At 34.8% G+C, this 19,118-nt stretch overlaps 1 protein-coding gene across 4 annotated transcripts in view; it reads left to right on the top strand.

Moving 5' to 3' along the window:
- ATP2B1 (ATPase plasma membrane Ca2+ transporting 1) overlaps positions 1-19,118 on the top strand; it is a 134,212-nt gene that overhangs the window by 79,628 nt on the left and 35,466 nt on the right. For all 4 annotated transcript variants that reach the window (XM_006084009.3, XM_023749793.1, XM_006084010.3 and 1 more), the window contains exons 3-10: positions 1,685-1,882; positions 6,119-6,373; positions 6,463-6,588; positions 10,848-10,988; positions 13,469-13,507; positions 14,281-14,442; positions 15,874-16,088; positions 18,100-18,342. In XM_006084009.3, the coding sequence (XP_006084071.1) occupies positions 1,685-1,882; positions 6,119-6,373; positions 6,463-6,588; positions 10,848-10,988; positions 13,469-13,507; positions 14,281-14,442; positions 15,874-16,088; positions 18,100-18,342 (1,379 nt within the window). The remainder of the gene's footprint in view (positions 1-1,684; positions 1,883-6,118; positions 6,374-6,462; positions 6,589-10,847; positions 10,989-13,468; positions 13,508-14,280; positions 14,443-15,873; positions 16,089-18,099; positions 18,343-19,118) is intronic.

Raw genomic sequence — 19,118 nt, 5'->3', positions numbered from 1 at the left:
GCTAGTAAGGGCATTGATATATAAAGCATACTTACCCACTATCTAATAATCTTTCATTAAAAAAAAAGGACATTAATCTGAAAAGCAGCAAGCACATAATCTCAGAACAGCATCTCAAAGTATATTTCTTTAAAACAAACAAAAAAAAACTTTTGTGGAAAACCTTACTGCATTGATTTTTCCTGTCATCCAATGAACCAGGGATCATTGTTAACAGTATGCAGCCAGGTGTGATTGGGCATCACTGCTCTAGTCTGAAGAAACAGTGTGGATTCTGAATTATAATTTGCAAGTTTCTTCTCATAATGCCTTTCCACCTAATAACAATTGCTGCAATCCTTCACTGCCTTTCTTTCCACTGACGCTGCCTCAAAGCCTAGAGCTGTGTGGAAGCTTTCCGTTGATGACTTTTGTCATCAGAAATCTAACATGCTTTCTGAGCTGCCCAGCATGGACTAACTTTGTTAGAGCTGCTAGTGAAAACATGCTCCGGCATAGTTTTGGTACCTTTAACAAAGTAAATAATCACTTTAAAATCTATATGTTTATTTCTCATTGTGTATTCTAACAATATACTTGCTTTGTTCTCTCTCTTGTACTTTCCACCTGCCTCTGCATTGAGATTAAAAGCTAAACCACTTAAAACCCAGAGCCTTCTAGTAATCTGTTTTCCTGTCCTCCTCCTTTCATGTTCTCTTAGAATGTGTTCTTGCCCCCCTCCCCAAAACAGTTGAAATTAATTACAAATTTAAATTTGTGGTGATAAATTAAAAGTCATATCACCCTGGTATCTCTGCCCCCTTCTTTGATATTCTTAAACCGACTAAGGAAAACTGCTGTGTATTCATACCCTCACAGTAATGTGTGTACATACTTTGCATGAGCAAATTTGGATATATTTAGGTTTGACAGGATCAACAGGTTAAATCAGAGGAGGACTTGTTTGATAGGATGAAAAATTGATGTTCACCCAACTCTCTCTTAATCTATCCCTCATAACTTTCTAATTCCACACACTAGGCATAATACTATGTTCCTTACAGTGACAGTAAGTGCACTCAGTCAATATTTCTTCAATTGGAAATAAACCCTAAGTAAAACTTGAAATAAAGGTCATTCTAAGTCTCCTGTTTTTTGGGACTTGCAAATCTTTTACCAATCCAAGTGTAACAGACATTTTGGTAAGAGAAGTGCTAGAGCTTGTGATAGATTGGCTTTTCATTGTTCTTCAGTAAATATAAATGAAAATCAAAGGTGTTCACTGATTGAGTTAACCAAGATGCAATAAGTAAAGCAAAATAAATATCTTTGTATAGTTCTCTATTTGGGGAGGGAAAACATCATCAGTAAAGATCACGGAAATGTTTAATTCCAATATAAAAATGATCAGTGTCATATCAGTTCTGGTCTCTAGCAGTCTACAAGGTGGAATAAAATAGTATAAAAATAAGCAGTTTGGAAAAGTGAAAATTGTTAATTTTGAGTTATCTTACTTAAAATGTAATTTTAAAGCACTGCACATGTTTGCATTTAAATTCTGAACATGACTAATGCACAAAAATAAACCTTTCTGATAGAGCCTTATGAATCAGAATCTAAAGTGTAAAGAATGACTGTTTTTAATAAAATATTTTCATTTGTAAATAGTAAAACTGTTCACTGAAATCTTGTTTCTTTTTATTAGGTTTAAGTGGAAACCCTGTAGATATAGAAAGAAGAGAAACAGTGTTTGGAAAGAACTTTATACCTCCTAAAAAGCCAAAAACCTTTCTTCAGTTAGTATGGGAAGCATTACAAGATGTCACTTTAATTATATTAGAAATTGCAGCCATAGTATCACTGGGCCTTTCTTTTTATCGACCTCCAGAAGGGAACAATGCACGTAAGTAAATTGGGGTGGAAAAAAAAGAGTTTGATATGTGATGCTAATTTAAGCTCATTAGCTTACCTAATACATAATAATAATAGCAGACCAGCATTTATTGACTGTTTGCTATGTACCAGACACCATTCTAACAGTGCCCAGTGCCTTTAGTAGTTCTTGAAATATATTACCTCAGATAATTTTCACAACCCTATGACATAGTAGCGTCACCTCCATTTTACAGTGAGACAGGTTAAATATATGATATGGCCTGTACCATCACTGTTTTCAAGTTTTTTAGAGCACTATTGTAAAATAATTTTTTATTTGGATTTTTTAAAATCTCCTGGGAAATCATTATGAATGCAAAATTCTGTTCTCTTCCCCAATCCACTACTTTTGAAGTTCTTAAAATGTGTTGTTATGTTCATAATTTGGGTAATTTCCTTGCCATTCAAGAAATGTTTATACTACAAAGTATCCTGACGAGTGAAAAATACACTGGAATGGTAGATCTACCTTAACTTGTAGCTACAAATGGTTTTGTTTTTCTCCCACCTTTCTATGGCCTTCATTTCTCTTTTAAATTTCTTCTCCATTTAAAACATGTATTTTAAAATGGGTATTTCTGACAGTATATTCTACACCTGCTAGCAAATCTAGCTTGGGTTTTGGCAGTATATTTAAATAGCTATAAAGTGAACCAATAGTATTTTATATATCTGAAAAGTGATTCACCAAAATATTTTTTATTTGTGAAAGTTTCATTCTTGTGCCTTTCAAGTTATGAAGACTTGAATGTGTATTTGCTAACTCTAAAAGTTGACTTAGGTAATCATTTAAAGTAATTTCTTCAAAGGTATGCTTACAGCTCCTGTGAAAACTTTTTTTTTTCCTTTGAAGAAAGTTGGTCACAGAATAATACCATTTATCTGAGATCAGGGTTTCTCAGCAGCAACACATGACATTTTGCACTGAACATTTTTTGTTGCCATGTTAATTAGACCACTTCCCAAGAGAATGAAATCAAACAGGTATCCAGACATTGCCCAGTATCCCAAAGGGGGCGAAATGGCCTGTGGCTGACAATAATTGATGTAGCTAAGAAAGGATTTAGGCAATATTCTTGTCAGTACTAAGTCAAATTATTTCAAAAACTTTTTATTTTAAAGACGTGTTTATTAAATAATGCAATAAAATAATACATATTTTGCGATGGGAGTATTAGGAGGGATATGAAAATTTAGAGGAAGTAACACTCACTGAAAATCCCACTTCTTAGAGATTATTGCCATACCATTTTGATATACTTATCCTGTCATATTTTAAAAATGTTTTTGTGTAGATGTGTCTGTGTGTGTTCATATATGTGTGCGTTGAGTTGGTAGGTGTGAGGATGTATAAATGTATGTCTTTTTATCTGAAAAGGAAGGTCATATCATGTTTAGCAACATATAGCAAAAATCATTAGTGTTCAGTTTACACAACTGTCATTATAGAGTACTGGGAATTGGTATGCTACAATTGAATGAGTTAGCAGATTATTAAAAACTTTTATGAGAGGGGGTATTGGGGAGGTAATGGGGGGATGAGGACACATATGTAATACCTTAATCAATAAAGAAATTATAAAAAAAGCTTTTTACTTTTAACATTTTTTTCCCCAAGACTATAAGAAAACTAAAGAAAAATATTTTTGCCTGGCTGGTGTGGCTCAGTGGTTGAGCGTCAATCCATGAACCAAGAGGTCACTGGTTCAATTCCTAGTCAGGGCTCCATCCCAGTAGGAGTATGCAGGAGGCAGCCAATCGATGATGTTTCTCACTCATTGATGTTTCTATCTCTCTATCCCTCTTACTTCCTCTCTAAAAATCAATAATATTTTTTTTAAAAAAAGAAAAGTATTTTCAGCAGGACTGGATTTTGTTACTAATAAGGTCAAGGCAAATCTTCATGGAATTGGAACTGCTTCATTTGCAGACCCTTTCCCAAATTTGCTTAAGGAGATACTAGTATTAGATCCAACTAGGAAGATGATCTAGAGTTGTCAGTGTCATAAGGCCCTTTAAAGAGACTCAGAATCTACTAGAAGGTGTTAATAAAACATATAAAGATATATTTGCTCCATGCTGAGAAGCTGTTTAGTGTTTGTATTTTATTCTTTTTAACATTTATTAATGTACTTCATGTATCTTTTATCATGTTGTGTTTTAACACTAAGTCTCGTAGTACTTTGCTTAAAAGGAAATCCATTAATCGCAAATCTACAGTCATAGAAATCTGAATTATCAAAATTTCTTGCTGATACAGTTTGGTGTAAAAAGAAGCACTATAATCCATATCAGAAAGAAATCTTTAGTCACCAGTGTATATACTACTGTGGTTCTCCAAATCTTTGGTCTCAGGACCCCTTTACGCTCCAAAAAGTATTGAGGACTCCAGAGAGCTTTGATTATGTGAGTTATATCTGTAGATATTTACTGTATTCTGAATTAAAATTAAGAAATTAAAAAATATTTAGCAATGCACTTTAAAATAATTAAGTATTGTTTTAATAAATAATTATAATTGCTATGTTTAATTATTATTAATGAAGCTGTGAAATCATGAAAAGAGTAGTGGTTTTTTTTATTTTATCTCTTTACTGTCTGGCTTAATTAAAGATAACTGGATTCTCTTCTGCTTCTTTACTCATTTTATTGTATTAGCACATATAATGCAGTCTTTGAAAAATTCCACTACACATTCATGAAATATGAGGCAAATTTTTTTGTGAATATTCACATCATCCTTTTGGTCTTATTCTAGCCTCTGTCTTCTCTCCCTGCATCTGTCCCACATAATTCCCAGGTTAATCTTTATTCAACATCCTCTTCTGTCCATGCTCACTATTCTGGAATATGCTTTAATCATTTCTAGTGTCATTCGTTTATTCATTCTTTTCTTCTGAATCATCTTTTTCCTGTTTGCCTGTCCTAAGAGAACTATTGACTTTCAGAGATTTCAGCTCAACCCTCAATTAAGAAAGAACTTATATAGGAACACGGAAGAGCATATGCCTTCATAAGAATTTATAAATAACCAAAGTAAGCTTTCAAGAAACCATACGTATCTTTACTACTTTTCTGTTTTACTATTTCAGTATTTTTCAAAATGCTGGTCACGAGCCACTGAATTGATTTTAGACTCACAAATAAATTACAGCCCAAAGTCCAAGAAGCACTGTTACATTATTTCTTCACCATTATTGACTCTACAGTTTTGAGTTTTTGATTTTTTTCCCTCTTTTTTTGAACTCTTTTCTTCCATAGAGCCTTTGTATTTTCTTTAATCTGTCCCTGGAATGCTGTTCCCTTCAAGCTATGTGATTAATTTTTGTTTATCATTTGGCTCCTCACTCAAATGTCATGGAGACTTCAGAGGGGCCTTTCCTGTGCATCCAGGCATAATTAGCCCTCTTTCTTCATTTGTAAGCACGTCACCAAGTTTTATTTTCTTCATGGCACTTACAATATCTGATGTTAATTATTTGTGTTTTATTATCTGAATTCTTCATACTTCTTTCATACCTACCAATATGAGTATGGTTTCTGTGAGGAGAGGAAGCTTGTATGTCTTATTCACAGCTGTATCCTTAGCTCCCAAAATGGTATCTGGCACCTAGAGTAGGTGCTCAAATAGTTGAGTCAATAAGTAGCACTTTTCTTAACTTTTCATGTTATAAAAGCCAATATTTGATCATATTCCAGTAAAATTAATATAGTAAATATATTCTTGGGTAGCACATAATACTTTTCATGTGTGTCTTGCCTACCCCATGTAATTATATCATTTACCATTGATAGAGTGTGCAGGATGTCTCAGCCACTGCTCTACCTACTTTCAGATGTCCTCTCATTGAATTTTCACCACAACACTAGGCTAATGGTGGTATCCTAATTGGACAGATGAAAAAGCCACGTCTCAGAAATAAGTAACTTGCCTTAAGGTTGGGATTTAAATTTTTCCAGTCCTTACTCTTAAGTAGTGCCCTAGAGTGCCTCCCTGTCATGAGGTTGAGAACCTTCAGAGGCAGGGAACTTGACATTGACATAGTAAACATTTTTGTTATTACAGAGTGCTTTGAGTTCAGTGAGATGTTTAGAGTTATGAGTAAAATTACCTAGGTATATAAAGCTCATAATTAACTTATTACATGCTATTGCCATCAATTCAGAATCCTTTTTGATGAGCATTTTCTTTCTTTCCAAATAGTTTGTGGAGAAGTTTCTGTTGGAGAGGAAGAAGGTGAAGGTGAAACTGGTTGGATTGAAGGAGCTGCAATCCTCTTGTCAGTAGTATGTGTGGTACTGGTGACGGCTTTCAATGACTGGAGTAAGGAGAAACAGTTTAGGGGTTTGCAGAGTCGAATTGAACAAGAACAGAAGTTCACAGTCATCAGGGGTGGTCAGGTCATTCAGATACCTGTAGCTGACATTATTGTTGGAGATATTGCTCAAGTGAAATATGGTAAGTAGAAGAGAGAATAGCTCTGACACTAGATGTACAATTATTATAATCATGTTCACAGTTTAGCATAGTATTGTTTTTTGTTTTAGGTGATCTTCTTCCAGCTGATGGCATACTTATTCAAGGCAATGATCTTAAAATTGATGAAAGCTCATTGACTGGTGAATCTGATCATGTTAGAAAGTCTTTAGATAAGGATCCCTTACTTTTATCAGGTATGAATTTCTTTTATAACTTTTAACTTTTTTCTCCCTCACAACTGTATACCATTGTCATCAAACACAGTTTCCCTAAAAGCCAATAATGTGACGAGGATTATAGATTTTGTGCTGGCTTAATCTTTATAATTCTTAGTGATTTTTATTTTTATTTTTTGTAAGTTGTTGAAGACATTAGACATCTTTGAATCCAAAGCTATATTTTACAAATGAGGTAACTGAGCCAAAAAAAAATCAAGATATTTGAGAGTCAGTATAAGCTAATTTTAGTCTAATGATAAAACTAAAATATGGCCTGTTGAAGTATAAAATTGAAGAATGTGTTTAAAGCAAATCAATGAATTGTCTATGATGGTCTACAAAGGACTGTTGTTATTGCTTTGTGTGTGTTTTTCAGAACTGATAAAATCTTTAAAGCTAATCCCACTCCCGCATTAAATTACTGAGGACAAAGTCTGAAAAATAAACTATTTCTCAAAGATTATATGATTAATCTACAGTAGGTCCAGGAGTAGCACCACATCTACTAAGCAGGATTACATTTGCACATGGTTAAGACATGTTCTGAGAATAGGAAAAGGAAGGATTTGTATGGGTGAGAGTACTCTGTTTGAAAAAGGGAGGTGGTTGTCTACTTGAGAGATTCTTATAACAGCCTGACTGTGATAGCTTGACCTATGGTTAACTGGAAATGAAGTGGGATGATGGGAATAATTATAAACAAGCTGCCTTCTAGTAATTGAACTATACTAGAGTTTGGAGGAAGCAAGTTGTTGTCCATTTGTCTTTTATTATTTTCAGATGTTAGTGAAATGCTAACACTTTATATATGTGGTGAGGAGATTCTTACTGATTTAACTATTCAAAAACTTGACAGCTATAATTTTTCAGTTATTCTCTGTGAATTTTGTATTTCAATTGGTTGAACATGGTTTTACTGAAACCAAAGTCAAACCTGTGGCAAGGGTTAGTCAGTTAAGTTAGATTCACAATTTTGGGGCACATACCTAAGTTTAATTATTACCTTTTTAAGATTTGAAAATATGTGCCAAAAAAGGATATTGCAGAACATCACACCACTAAAAATCAGAGTAATTAGCCCTGCCTGGTGTGGCTCGGTTGGGCATCATCCCATGCACCCGGAGGTTGCTAGTTCTATTCCTAGTCAAGGGCCCATTCCTGGGTTGCAGGCTTAATCCCGGGGCTGGGGGGAGCGGGGGGAGGAGTGTGCAAGAGACAGCTGATTGATCTGTCGCTCTTAAATCAATGTTGCACTCCCTTTCCCTTCCTCTCTCTCTAAAAATCAATAAACTATCAAAAAAATCAGTAATTACATGTATGTACATTTATGAACACCATTATTAATAGGGTAAAAGTTTCAATTGTAATATAGACATCATTTTGTTTGTTTTTTAAATCTTGTGTGCCTTCAATATTTTATACTAAGAACATTTGTACTCTATTTGGGTTTTTCTTTATGTTGATATGCTTGTGTTTTATTCCAAATAGACAGAAATATTTTGACTATATAATGATAATGTATTTACATACAGTGTATACTTATTTTACTTATTCTTTGCCATACTTCTAAGAAATGGTATTTAATGTTAAACAAATATAATATTTCCAAAGGAGAGGGAAGCTGTGTAACCTACATTATCTCCACAGACCAGTGATGGCGAACCTATGACACGCGTGTCAGAGGTGACACGCGAACTCATTTTTTTGGTTGATTTTTCTTTGTTAAATGGCATTTAAATATATAAAATAAATATCAAAAATATAAGTCTTTGTTTTACTATGGTTGCAGATATCAAAAAATTTATATATGTGACACGGCACCAGAGTTAAGTTAGGGTTTTTCAAAATGCTGACACGCCGAGCTCAAAAGGTTCGCCATCACTGCCATAGACTAACTGGGCCGTATTTGGTGAACTAAATTAGTCTCCTCTTGCGCTTTTGCCATTTTTACTCATGGACTTTTATGTACATCTAGCTTATTTACCTAGTGCTTAACTCTTCAGGTTGAAATCCTTTAACTGAACTTTGGTCCTTTCCTGTTTTTACAGAAATGGCTGGTAAGTTTATGTAGACTCAGGTTCCTAACACACCAAATATACCAAGGAAACTCTATAAATTTTCCATGCTTAGGAAAAGATTGAAATAGCTTTGTAGAGTCCCTTATCGCAATACGGGTGGGAAAGTTTTTCTGTATTTATTTCCCTATTCCAAAAATGTACTAAAAAACATGAAATGCATTTATTTTTAAATTTATTCTCATGATGCCATCTCTCACTGCTGTTCTTGGCTTCTTAAATTTAGATCTTTAAAAGCAGTTTTTAGTTAGCAGTGGGGCTATGGCTAGAACAAAAACTGTTTATTTTGAGCACATTAATTGCCAACATATGATTACCTGTGGTAAGGAAGAACAAAACATAAAACATTTACATCATCTGAAAGCCAGAATTTTTAAAAGAAACAAACTGTCTTTTACACATAGTGCTTGCCCAATAAATGTTGTTTTGCTGTCCTAAATTTCATTTATTGTTTTCCTTGCATTTTCACTGGCAAAGAAACTAATAATTAGTGAAATACTTAGAATATAGGTTGTTAAAGCAAGAAAATCAAAGGCCTAAAAAATTCTTATTGGATATTTTACTCCATAATTGATAGCTAAGTGTAAATTCTTAAGTACTGAAGTAAGCACATATGCCTTATGATTTTACTAGAGGCCTGATGCATGGATGGTGCACTGGTGGGGTCGCTCGGCCTGGCCTGTGCCCTCTCGCAATCCGGGACCCCTCAGGGGATGTCAGACTGTCAGTTTCAGCCCAATCCCCTCAGATCAGGCCGAGGGACTCCACCAGTGCACAAATCCGTGCACTGGGCCTCTGGTATGCATATAAGATCTTGGATTAATTTATTCCCGCCCTCCTCTCCCTCCCTTCCCTCTGAGATTCATCAGTCTGTTCCATGTTTCCATACCTGTGTGTTGAGCATTTGTCCCCTGGTGGTCAGTGCACATCATAGCTACTGGTCAAATGGTGGAAAGGTCGCTTAGGCTTTTATATATATAGATTTAGCAAATAACCTTTGAGCATTGACTTGTTACATAAGATGGTGGTAGGTGCTGTAGACCCTGTCCTCCCAGTGGCTGTGAACTAGGAGATCAAATAAATAAGTGATAACTGAAGAAGACTTGAGTGTTTAAAAAAAGTGTTAAGTTTCAAAAGCTACTTAAAATTCTCCAAAATATTAGAGAGGTAGGAAGCCTTTTAGCGATTGATAAAAGGTACAGTTGAAGAACTGTAAACAAACTTATCAGCATTACATTGTAAGAAGATTATGTCCTCTGTCCTCTGACAGAGCAGGGTTGAATGTTTGCCTTGCCATTTAATAGTGGTGTAACCTTGGGCATGTTTCTAGGAAGTAAGAATAAACATGTCTGCCAACTCTGGACATTGTTGTCAGGGATGGTCTCAATTGAATCAGTATTCCCATGTCTGCTCCCTAGCTTTCTGTAATGGAATGTTATATTGAAGTAGTGGGTGAAAGGTTTGAAAGCTTGGTTGATCTCAAGGTGATCTTGCACTTAGTCCAGTGGGCAGTGTAGCCTCAGAAGTTTTTGAGCTATGATAGGTTTAAGACAAAAATCACATTTTGGGAAGATTAAAACATTTCGGGATGAACTATAAACATAGATTTAGGTACCTACGAGGCTGCTGTGGTAACCTTGGCAGACTGGGATGAGGGTCTGGGTTAGGTAGAGGTTGTGGGGTTGTGTGGGAAATGGGGCATCTGTTGCTGTGGAATCCCTTTGGTTATAAGCACGTTTCTTTTTTGAACAATGCATTTCTCGGGAAAGGGCCCTGATGATGATGATGATGATGATGATGATGATGATGATGATGATGATAGAATTTTTTAAGTTGAGCATTTATTTTCAACAAATTCCAGGCACTGTGCTGAGCACTTTGCATTTATAGGCTTGAGTCTCACTCTAGATCTGTTGTAGCCATTTTTTGAGATGTTATAATTAGCCCAATGATAAATGACTTGGTCGAGTTGTGTTAAACTCAGATATGAGTGATTACAGAGTTAAAACCTTAAGCATAAGAATTTAGGTTTTATTTAATGTTTTCTTTGAGTTCATTTTATTAAATATTAAGGATATTAAAGACAATGTTACTAAAATTTGAAATTTGGTGATAGGAGGAAAAATCTATTTAAATAAGTAAACAAGTTTTCTGTTGTAGGTACTCATGTAATGGAAGGCTCTGGAAGAATGGTAGTTACTGCTGTAGGTATAAATTCTCAAACTGGAATTATTTTTACCTTACTTGGAGCTGGAGGTGAAGAGGAAGAGAAGAAAGATGAGAAGAAAAAGGAAAAGAAAAGTAAGAATGGCGATTTGCTATAAGAATTGGTATTTGAAAAAATGGCAACTAAATTATAAGAACTGGTGTAAAACATACACTTCTTTTATGAAGTTTGATATGAAAAATTCTACAAAAAAGTTACAGTATTGCCCAATATTGTCCTGTAAAGTGGTAGAATTAGTGGAGGGAAAGTTTTTCTTTTAGGTTAAATCAGGGGTCCTCAAACTTTTTAAACAGGGGGCCAGTTCACTGTCCCTCAGACCGTTGGAGGGCCGGACTATAGTTTAAAAAAAAACTATGAACAAATTCCTATGCACACTGCACATATCTTATTTTGAAGTAAAAAAACAAAACGGTCATACAATATTTGTATTTGCATGTGGCCCGCGGGCCGTAGTTTGAGGACCCCTGGGTTAAATAGTCCATGAAAGGCTTTTAGTGAATGCATCAGTCCCCATTACCATGGGGTAACTTCATCTTGAACCACTCCCATTGTCTTTATTCTGTTTATTCTCTAGTTTTAGACTCTCCCTGTCATCTGACCAGAAAATGAATTAAACTCTTGCTTCCCGTCTGCGTATTTTTTTTTTCTGCTACTTTAGTAGTAGCCTTCTTTGCCAGCCTTATTACATTTTGGACTCATTGAGCTTTTAATCTTCAGTCTGTACTTATGTAGGTGTCAAAGATTTTACTTTGACACCTACTATGTTTGTTGTGTAATATTCAGCTCATCATTAGATATGAAGATCTTTATTTTGATCCATTGTATCTGCTATCCCAAGTTATCTATCCAGCAAACTTGATAACCGTAGTTCACCTACAAGGATCTTATAAGAAACTCCATCATACATAGTGAGACAACTCAGAATCACTTAGTTGGACAGCATGATACTTTTTTTCTAAAAGTCCTCCCCACCCTGCTTTTGTGTCTGCTGTATCGCAGTTTTCTTCCACTCGGGATCACTCCAGAGTTTTTTCACTTTAAACTGACAGCAGTTTACTGTGGTTTAACCACTTAGATTTATTTAATTTTACTTAAGAGTAGTAAGCCCATATTTCTCTCATACACATAAGTATTTTGAGATCTTGTAAAATAAATGTCGTGCTAATATCTTGGTGTGTTCTAACTACAGCAGTGTTTTGTTCTTTAGGTTTTGTCTTTAGCTGTGAAATCTTCATTTCAAACAAAAAAGTGTTTGAAAAGTTCTTGCTGCAAGTGAGGGTAGCAAGCTCCACATTCTAGGTTTTTCCTGTCCCTCACCACAGCCCTCCCATCTGCCTCCTTTAGGTTTCTTAAGAGTGAAAGGCAATTTGAAAACCAGTAATAATGATACCGTTTATTGAATGCTTTATATGCATTCTTATACACTGTGCTGCATCCTAATTTAAAGGAGTCTAGTGAAGAGGCCTTATTAAAAAATAAAGGGAAGTTGTGTCATGACTTTGTTCTCATTGCCTCCACAGTGTCTTTTCCAGTAAGCACCCTTTTTTATGTCTTACAAACCTGTTTTTCTTAATCCAGTCAAGGGTATTCCCAGGAATTAATATCTAATTCATTGTCTACCATTTTTTGTTCTTGGGTTGTTTTTGCTGTTGTTATTTTTTAATAGAACGAGACACCATTTTTCATCTGTGGACTTCCAGCCCTCCTCCAGTCACAGGCAGTCCAGAGCAGGGTAATCTGTCTCAGTTCCTTAGTCGTCTGGAATGTGGCTCTCTGGTCTCTCTCCAGCTTGAGGTCATTGAAAGTAGCTAGGTGTTCTCTTACTATCTCCTCATTTATCTTGAGCCTCTGTTCCATCTTGACCATATTTGTTCCACGTCTTCCAGTTTGAAGATAGTTCTCCTTGATAGAGAAGTTGGAAGAAAAATAGACTAAATGATTCTGCTTCTTCTCTGTCCTTTCTAATATTATCCTACCTACTTCCAAACACTAGACCCATTCCCTCCTTGATGACCGTATTGCTTCAGACATTCTCATCTTTCTCTTTTCTCCAAATCTAAGCCAATTATTATAATGAACTCAACTGATAGTACATTCATGTTCTAGTTTCACTTACTTGCCTCCGCTGTCTTTTATACAGGTAGTGTTTTTGTTCTTATTCCCATCAAAGCTCTCCTGCTTATTGTATTTCTATGACATTTCTCTCTCTCTCTCTACCCCTGTCCTTTTCTGCTTTCTTAGGAGTATATCTGTATTTAGTTTGAACACCTCTTATATTATATTTGGGTTTATTACAGCGTAAAAGAGTAAAGTCTTATGGAGAAATCAAACAAGCATAGATGCCCAAATTATTTTGGAGTATTATTCCCCTATGGTTAAGACCAGGGAGTAATTGACCAGTAGGTCATTACAAACTAGATGCTTCCTAATCTGTACAAACACACGTAGCACTGTGTAACAATGCTGTTATAGAAATGTGAACTACCTTTGCATAATTTAGCATGGCTGTATTCATTTCTTTTGGAAAGCTTTAATTCCCATTTTGTTCCTACAGATAAGAAACAAGATGGAGCTATTGAGAATCGCAACAAAGGTAAATTCAGGTGGATAAAAGTATAGTTAGCTTCTTTACATTATCCAAAAATATATCTAATGTGTACTATATTCATCCAAAAGTGTAAGATCCAGGTAGCAGGGAAAATCAGCAATATATGTTAATTTGGTTAAGCTCTCTTCCTGTTAGTGCCCCAGTAGTGCTGCCTTTGCAGTGTTAATACATTTTAATTGTGATTTGTGCTAGTAAGTGTAGAAAAATCCAGATGTACGTAACTTTCAACTTAAACATTTTGGGTAGTATAAATTGGTTACTATGTCACTACTAGCAAAAATGCATAAGAAACAAAACATATAACATATTTTTGCATCTATTTAATAGTCTGTACACATAGGTATTTCTCTGTGTGTAAGATGATACATAATATTCTGCATTATAGTAGAAATTATATAGAAGGGACTTGGGATGTTTGGAGTAAGTCTCATTACCTAATACAACTCAGGGGAAGATAAATGATTTGGTGTTTAGTTCTTAGTTTAAGGACCAATCGATATTTCTTCCTTTCTATGCCTCATTTGTATTATGTATTACAACATTCTCAAGTCTGGTACACAGTTTCACAACCAAGTCTCACTGTTGTCTTATTTTTCTCTGGGTAAGACATACCATACAACATGTGCACACACAAAGCTGAATGTTTAAATCTTTCCTAGTTTCTAAAAGAAAACTGATTTTTATCAAAACTTGCTTCAAAATGTCAAGTTGTATGTGCCTTTAAAATGTAGTGAAATTACATTTGCTCTTAAATGCAGCAAAAGCCCAGGATGGTGCAGCCATGGAAATGCAGCCTTTGAAGAGTGAAGATGGTGGAGATGGTGATGAAAAAGACAAAAAGAAATCAAATTTGCCAAAAAAGGAAAAATCTGTTTTACAAGGGAAACTTACAAAGCTGGCTGTTCAGATTGGCAAAGCAGGTATGATACATAAAGGAAAGCAAGGTGTTTATTTTAAAATACACTAACTTCCTGCTTACAAATCATCTTTTGACATACTTAAGGCTGGAAAATCATTGCTTTGTGGCTGGAGGGGGAGTTAAAAATATTTTCAGTTTTATCCACAGTGTACCAGGTCTTCTGAGTTATTGACAATCCTCTTCATTGCTTAGAGGCTATTGTCCCCGCATTACATAGAGCCTACATCCTCTGTCAGCTAGCTAATACGTGGGTAGATTAGCGCATAAGTCTGCCAGTTCACAAGCCCATGCTCTCATCTCTGAATTTCTGGGAACAATGGAGAAGGGCTAGCAGTGAGGTTACTCCAGGCACATTACCCAACTATATTTTATTTAAAAGAAATTTCTGTCACACATTTTGTTCATCTTTTTACTATTTATGAAAAATTTAGGTGTATGTTTTTCTAGAAGTTATAGTTTAGTTCATTAAATGGAGTAGTTCATCATTCTGCTGAGGCTGAAATTACTAAACTGGTGCCATCACTAGAAAACACATGTTGAGAGAACCACTCTATTGAAAAATAAAAAGCAAACAGAGCATGTCCTCCAGCGGTATCACCTTTGTGAATTGGCACACTTTATTAAATCAGGTAAATTGCATTATTTTATTACTTCCTAGGAATGTGTTAGGAAAAGTTATGTTTTTGCTTTTGTCCTCAAGAAGTTTATTATCTAATACAAATATATGCTTCTTTTAATAAATAAGGCAACTGATAATACTGACTCCATAGTGTTGGGGATATGGGTGAATTTTAAGATAGTAATGGTTTTTAGTAAGCATTGACTTTGGTTATTAGACCCAGATATGTGGACTTACCTTATTTTTTAATATTCATTTAGATGGGGCTAAATAACCCACAAAATAGAGAGGTAAATGATTCATACTACATGATTAACTCTTGTTTTTCTAAGTTAATGAAGTAATAAGGATAGACTAAAGATAATGATTCAGATAATTTTTTTAATTAAAAAGATAGGGTTGAATATTTAATTTCACGTCTTCTCATTCATCAGATTCTTATTGGATTGTCTTTCAGCAACAGGTAAGTTCCCAATATGTAAAGCACCAGCTTATGCTGTTTTTGGTATTTTCTTATCAGTGCCTATTATTTTGTCTCAGCTTTAGTAGACGACCAAAGAGGATACAGTTAAGTCTAGGAAACAATCCTAAACAATTTCTCCCAGTTCTCCTAGGGACAAGACTACACTTGGAAGCAAAAATTAAATATGACAATGTCAAGGGCAAAAAAGGATGTTAACAATTTCCCAAAGAAATTAAAATAAGTATTACCAAACCAGCTGTAATTCTTCCAGTGGCCAGTTTGTAACTGACAATGGATAGTGTCTGGAATATTTAAATAATTACATTTTTCTTTTCTTTGTATACTGAAAGGTTTGTTGATGTCTGCCATCACAGTTATCATTCTAGTGTTATATTTTGTAATTGATACATTCTGGGTTCAGAAGAGACAATGGCTTGCTGAGTGCACACCGATTTACATACAATATTTTGTGAAGTTCTTCATTATTGGAGTTACGGTTTTAGTGGTAGCTGTGCCAGAAGGTCTTCCACTTGCAGTCACTATCTCATTGGCTTACTCAGTCAAGGTAAGTAGAAATGGTTAAGGAGATGTACTAAGTTTAAAGTACCAGCTGGGGTGGAAATGCACGTTTGATTATTCTTGTTTTTCATTCTGAAAGGAAGAGAATTTCATAAATTTACACTTGTTTGCTTTAGAAATGCTGTCATTGATTCCATCCTTTTCCCCCAGTTGAGGATCCCAGTACATAGAGACCTGTACATTCCTTGGAGCGGTGGTCACCAACCTTTCAGACCTCACGGACCACTAATGGTCCACTACCTTGGCGACCGCTACCTTGGAGGACAGCCTTGCCACAAAACTAAGCACAACTCTGCTAGGCAGACTTGTAGCTTAATTTTCATTGTATAGTATTTATGTTGTCAAGTCATGTTCCCTCCTTTTTCTCATTGTAAGATTAAGAATGTCTTTTACTGTGGTATAAGAGCAAAGAAAGGGTTCACTCCAGTCCAACCTTCTAAAGCAAGGATGGGGAATGTCCAGCCCAAGGGCTGTGAAATCATTTGGTCTGACCCTGCCAGGGCATTAGGGGTGAGTCAATTAAATGTTGACCAAATATAGCAGGCTAATTTTTAAGTTGATAATTTTGTATGGCCCACGAATGGTGTTATAAGGTATCCAAATGGCTGTTGGCAGAAAAAGGTTCCCCACCTCTGTTCTAAAGCCTCCTTGTTTCCATTCTTCTACTCCCGTTACTTCATAGTCTAGCCTTCACTTGTTCCTTTCACTGAGGTGTAGTCTTTATGGATCTTTTAATAAATAAGGCAACTGATAATACTGACTCCATAGTGTTGGGGATATGGGTGAATTTTAAGATAGTGATGGTTTTTAGTAAGCATTGACTTTAGTGTTAGTGCTTTGCAAAATCGAACACATTTTCTTTACTGTAGAAAGATCTTCATTCTTTTTTATTTTTAATATATTTTTATTGATTTCAGAAAGGAAGGAGGAGGGAGAGAGAGAGAGAGGACCATCAGTGATGAGAGAGAATCATTGATCAGCTGCCTCCTGCATGCCCTTATTGGGGATCAAACCCACAACCTGGGCATCGAGCCCACAACCTGGGCATGTGCCCTGACCGGAATTAAAGGGTGACCTCCTGGTTCATAGGTTGACACTCAACCACTGAGCCACTCAGGACAGGCAAGAACTTCATTCTTTTAATCTTTAATATTAATTTGAATCACAAGTACTATGGGAGGTACACATCTTTCTTCCCCATATTTATTTTTTCAAGGAATCACTTTTTTTTTTGCCATATCTTGCATAGTAGTAGTTTAAAAACTCTGTTATTTTTAATCCATTCCACATATATTTTGAGAATTAATATCAAGTATTTTAACTTAAATGACTTTTGGGGCTACTATGAAAATTTTTAAATTTTTAGAAACTATCTTTTTTGTTCTTGTAAATTAGAGAGAGGATCCAAAGAGTGAGTATATCAAGTGCATCAGCATATGGAAAAGTTAAAAATGACTCATTCTGTTTTTGGTATGTTAACTAAAAAAAAAAAAAAATCATGCAGCCCACAACCTATGTATTTCAGTTGATACAAGCTACATTTTCCTTGGTGATTGATACAATTTCCTTGGTGATTGATACAAAAATCTTCTCACTTCTACTTTATAAAGAGACTTAATCCTTAAATGTAATATACGCTGACACTGCTCTAAGTACATCTTACATAGAGAACAGATTATCAATGCTCTTGTAATGTGAGGACCCTTCGCAGAAGCTTTTGGAGGCAGTGTAGAGTTGATGTGATCTGCAGATGGGTGCCGGTATCTGTTTCATTTACTAGATTATGTTATGCAGTGGTCAAATTATTGAAACCTAAGAAAGCTTATTTGGATAGGTCAAATGTACTAAAATCCTCCAATATTAAATTATTGGTTTATATTGTGTATATATATATAGTTGGGAATTTTCATTCTGATTTTAAAACAGTTTATGATTTTAATGTAATGAGGCTATTGGTTTTATATGTAGCTTACCTAAAATTTTTTTTGTCACCGTAGAAAATGATGAAAGATAATAACTTAGTAAGGCATCTGGATGCTTGTGAAACCATGGGAAATGCTACAGCCATTTGCTCAGATAAAACAGGAACATTGACAATGAACAGAATGACAGTTGTTCAAGCTTATATAAATGAAAAGCATTACAAAAAGGTCCCTGAGCCGGAAGCTATTCCACCAAATATCTTGTCTTATCTTGTAACAGGAATTTCAGTGAATTGTGCTTATACATCAAAAATACTGGTAGGTTTCTTTAATAAATTATGCATGAAAATTGATTTTTTTTAATTTGTAATTAGATTGTATATAGATCTTCAGACCTACCTTTACTATATATATAAATTGAAGAACTGAGTTGTGTTGTTTTTAAAAGGCATATATCCATATAATGTATATAAGTTCCTTTGATACAATTTGTGTTGCAAGTAAGATCTATTGGTCAAAATATACATTTTGTTCACCTGTAACTTTCTCCTCCTCTATTTTGAATTTCCTGTATTTAGACACTCTTAAGCCTTATAACCAGAACAAGTCCTTAATTTTAAATTCTTATTAAGCTCATTTTTTGAAAGACCAGGCTGTTTTATTTTTGTAGATAAAAATAAAAAGACTTTTGTAGAAAGTCAACTCACAGTTTTCTAGAGAAAATTTTGAAGCCAGATTACAATTTAAAATAATGTTTTCTTATGCATGCTATATGTTCTTTTTTGGAAGGTGATGCTTGACCTTTAGTAACTAACTCAATAAAGTAATTCTAGACTTGACTACCTTAGAGTAAAATACTTTCAACTTTGTAAGTTTTTTTTAACTTTATAAGTTTTAAAAGTCTTATTTATAACATAAAGCATGAAATTATTTCACTTGATATGTGTTCTAGTGACTTATGTATGAAAACCATGAACAAAATTAATACTGCAAGTTGTTCAGTGAAAAATGCACCAATTGATTATTGGATTGGAAGTTAATAGAGATCTTGGTTCTAGATCTGACTTTGCCTTTTACTAGCAGAAAGTCTGAGC

Source organism: Myotis lucifugus, unplaced genomic scaffold (assembly GCF_000147115.1).
Source record: "Myotis lucifugus unplaced genomic scaffold, Myoluc2.0 scaffold_9, whole genome shotgun sequence".
NCBI classification, from domain to species: Eukaryota; Metazoa; Chordata; class Mammalia; order Chiroptera; family Vespertilionidae; genus Myotis; species Myotis lucifugus.
The sequence above is the reverse complement of the archived record's forward strand: the minus strand, read 5'-3'. Positions and strand labels throughout refer to the sequence as shown.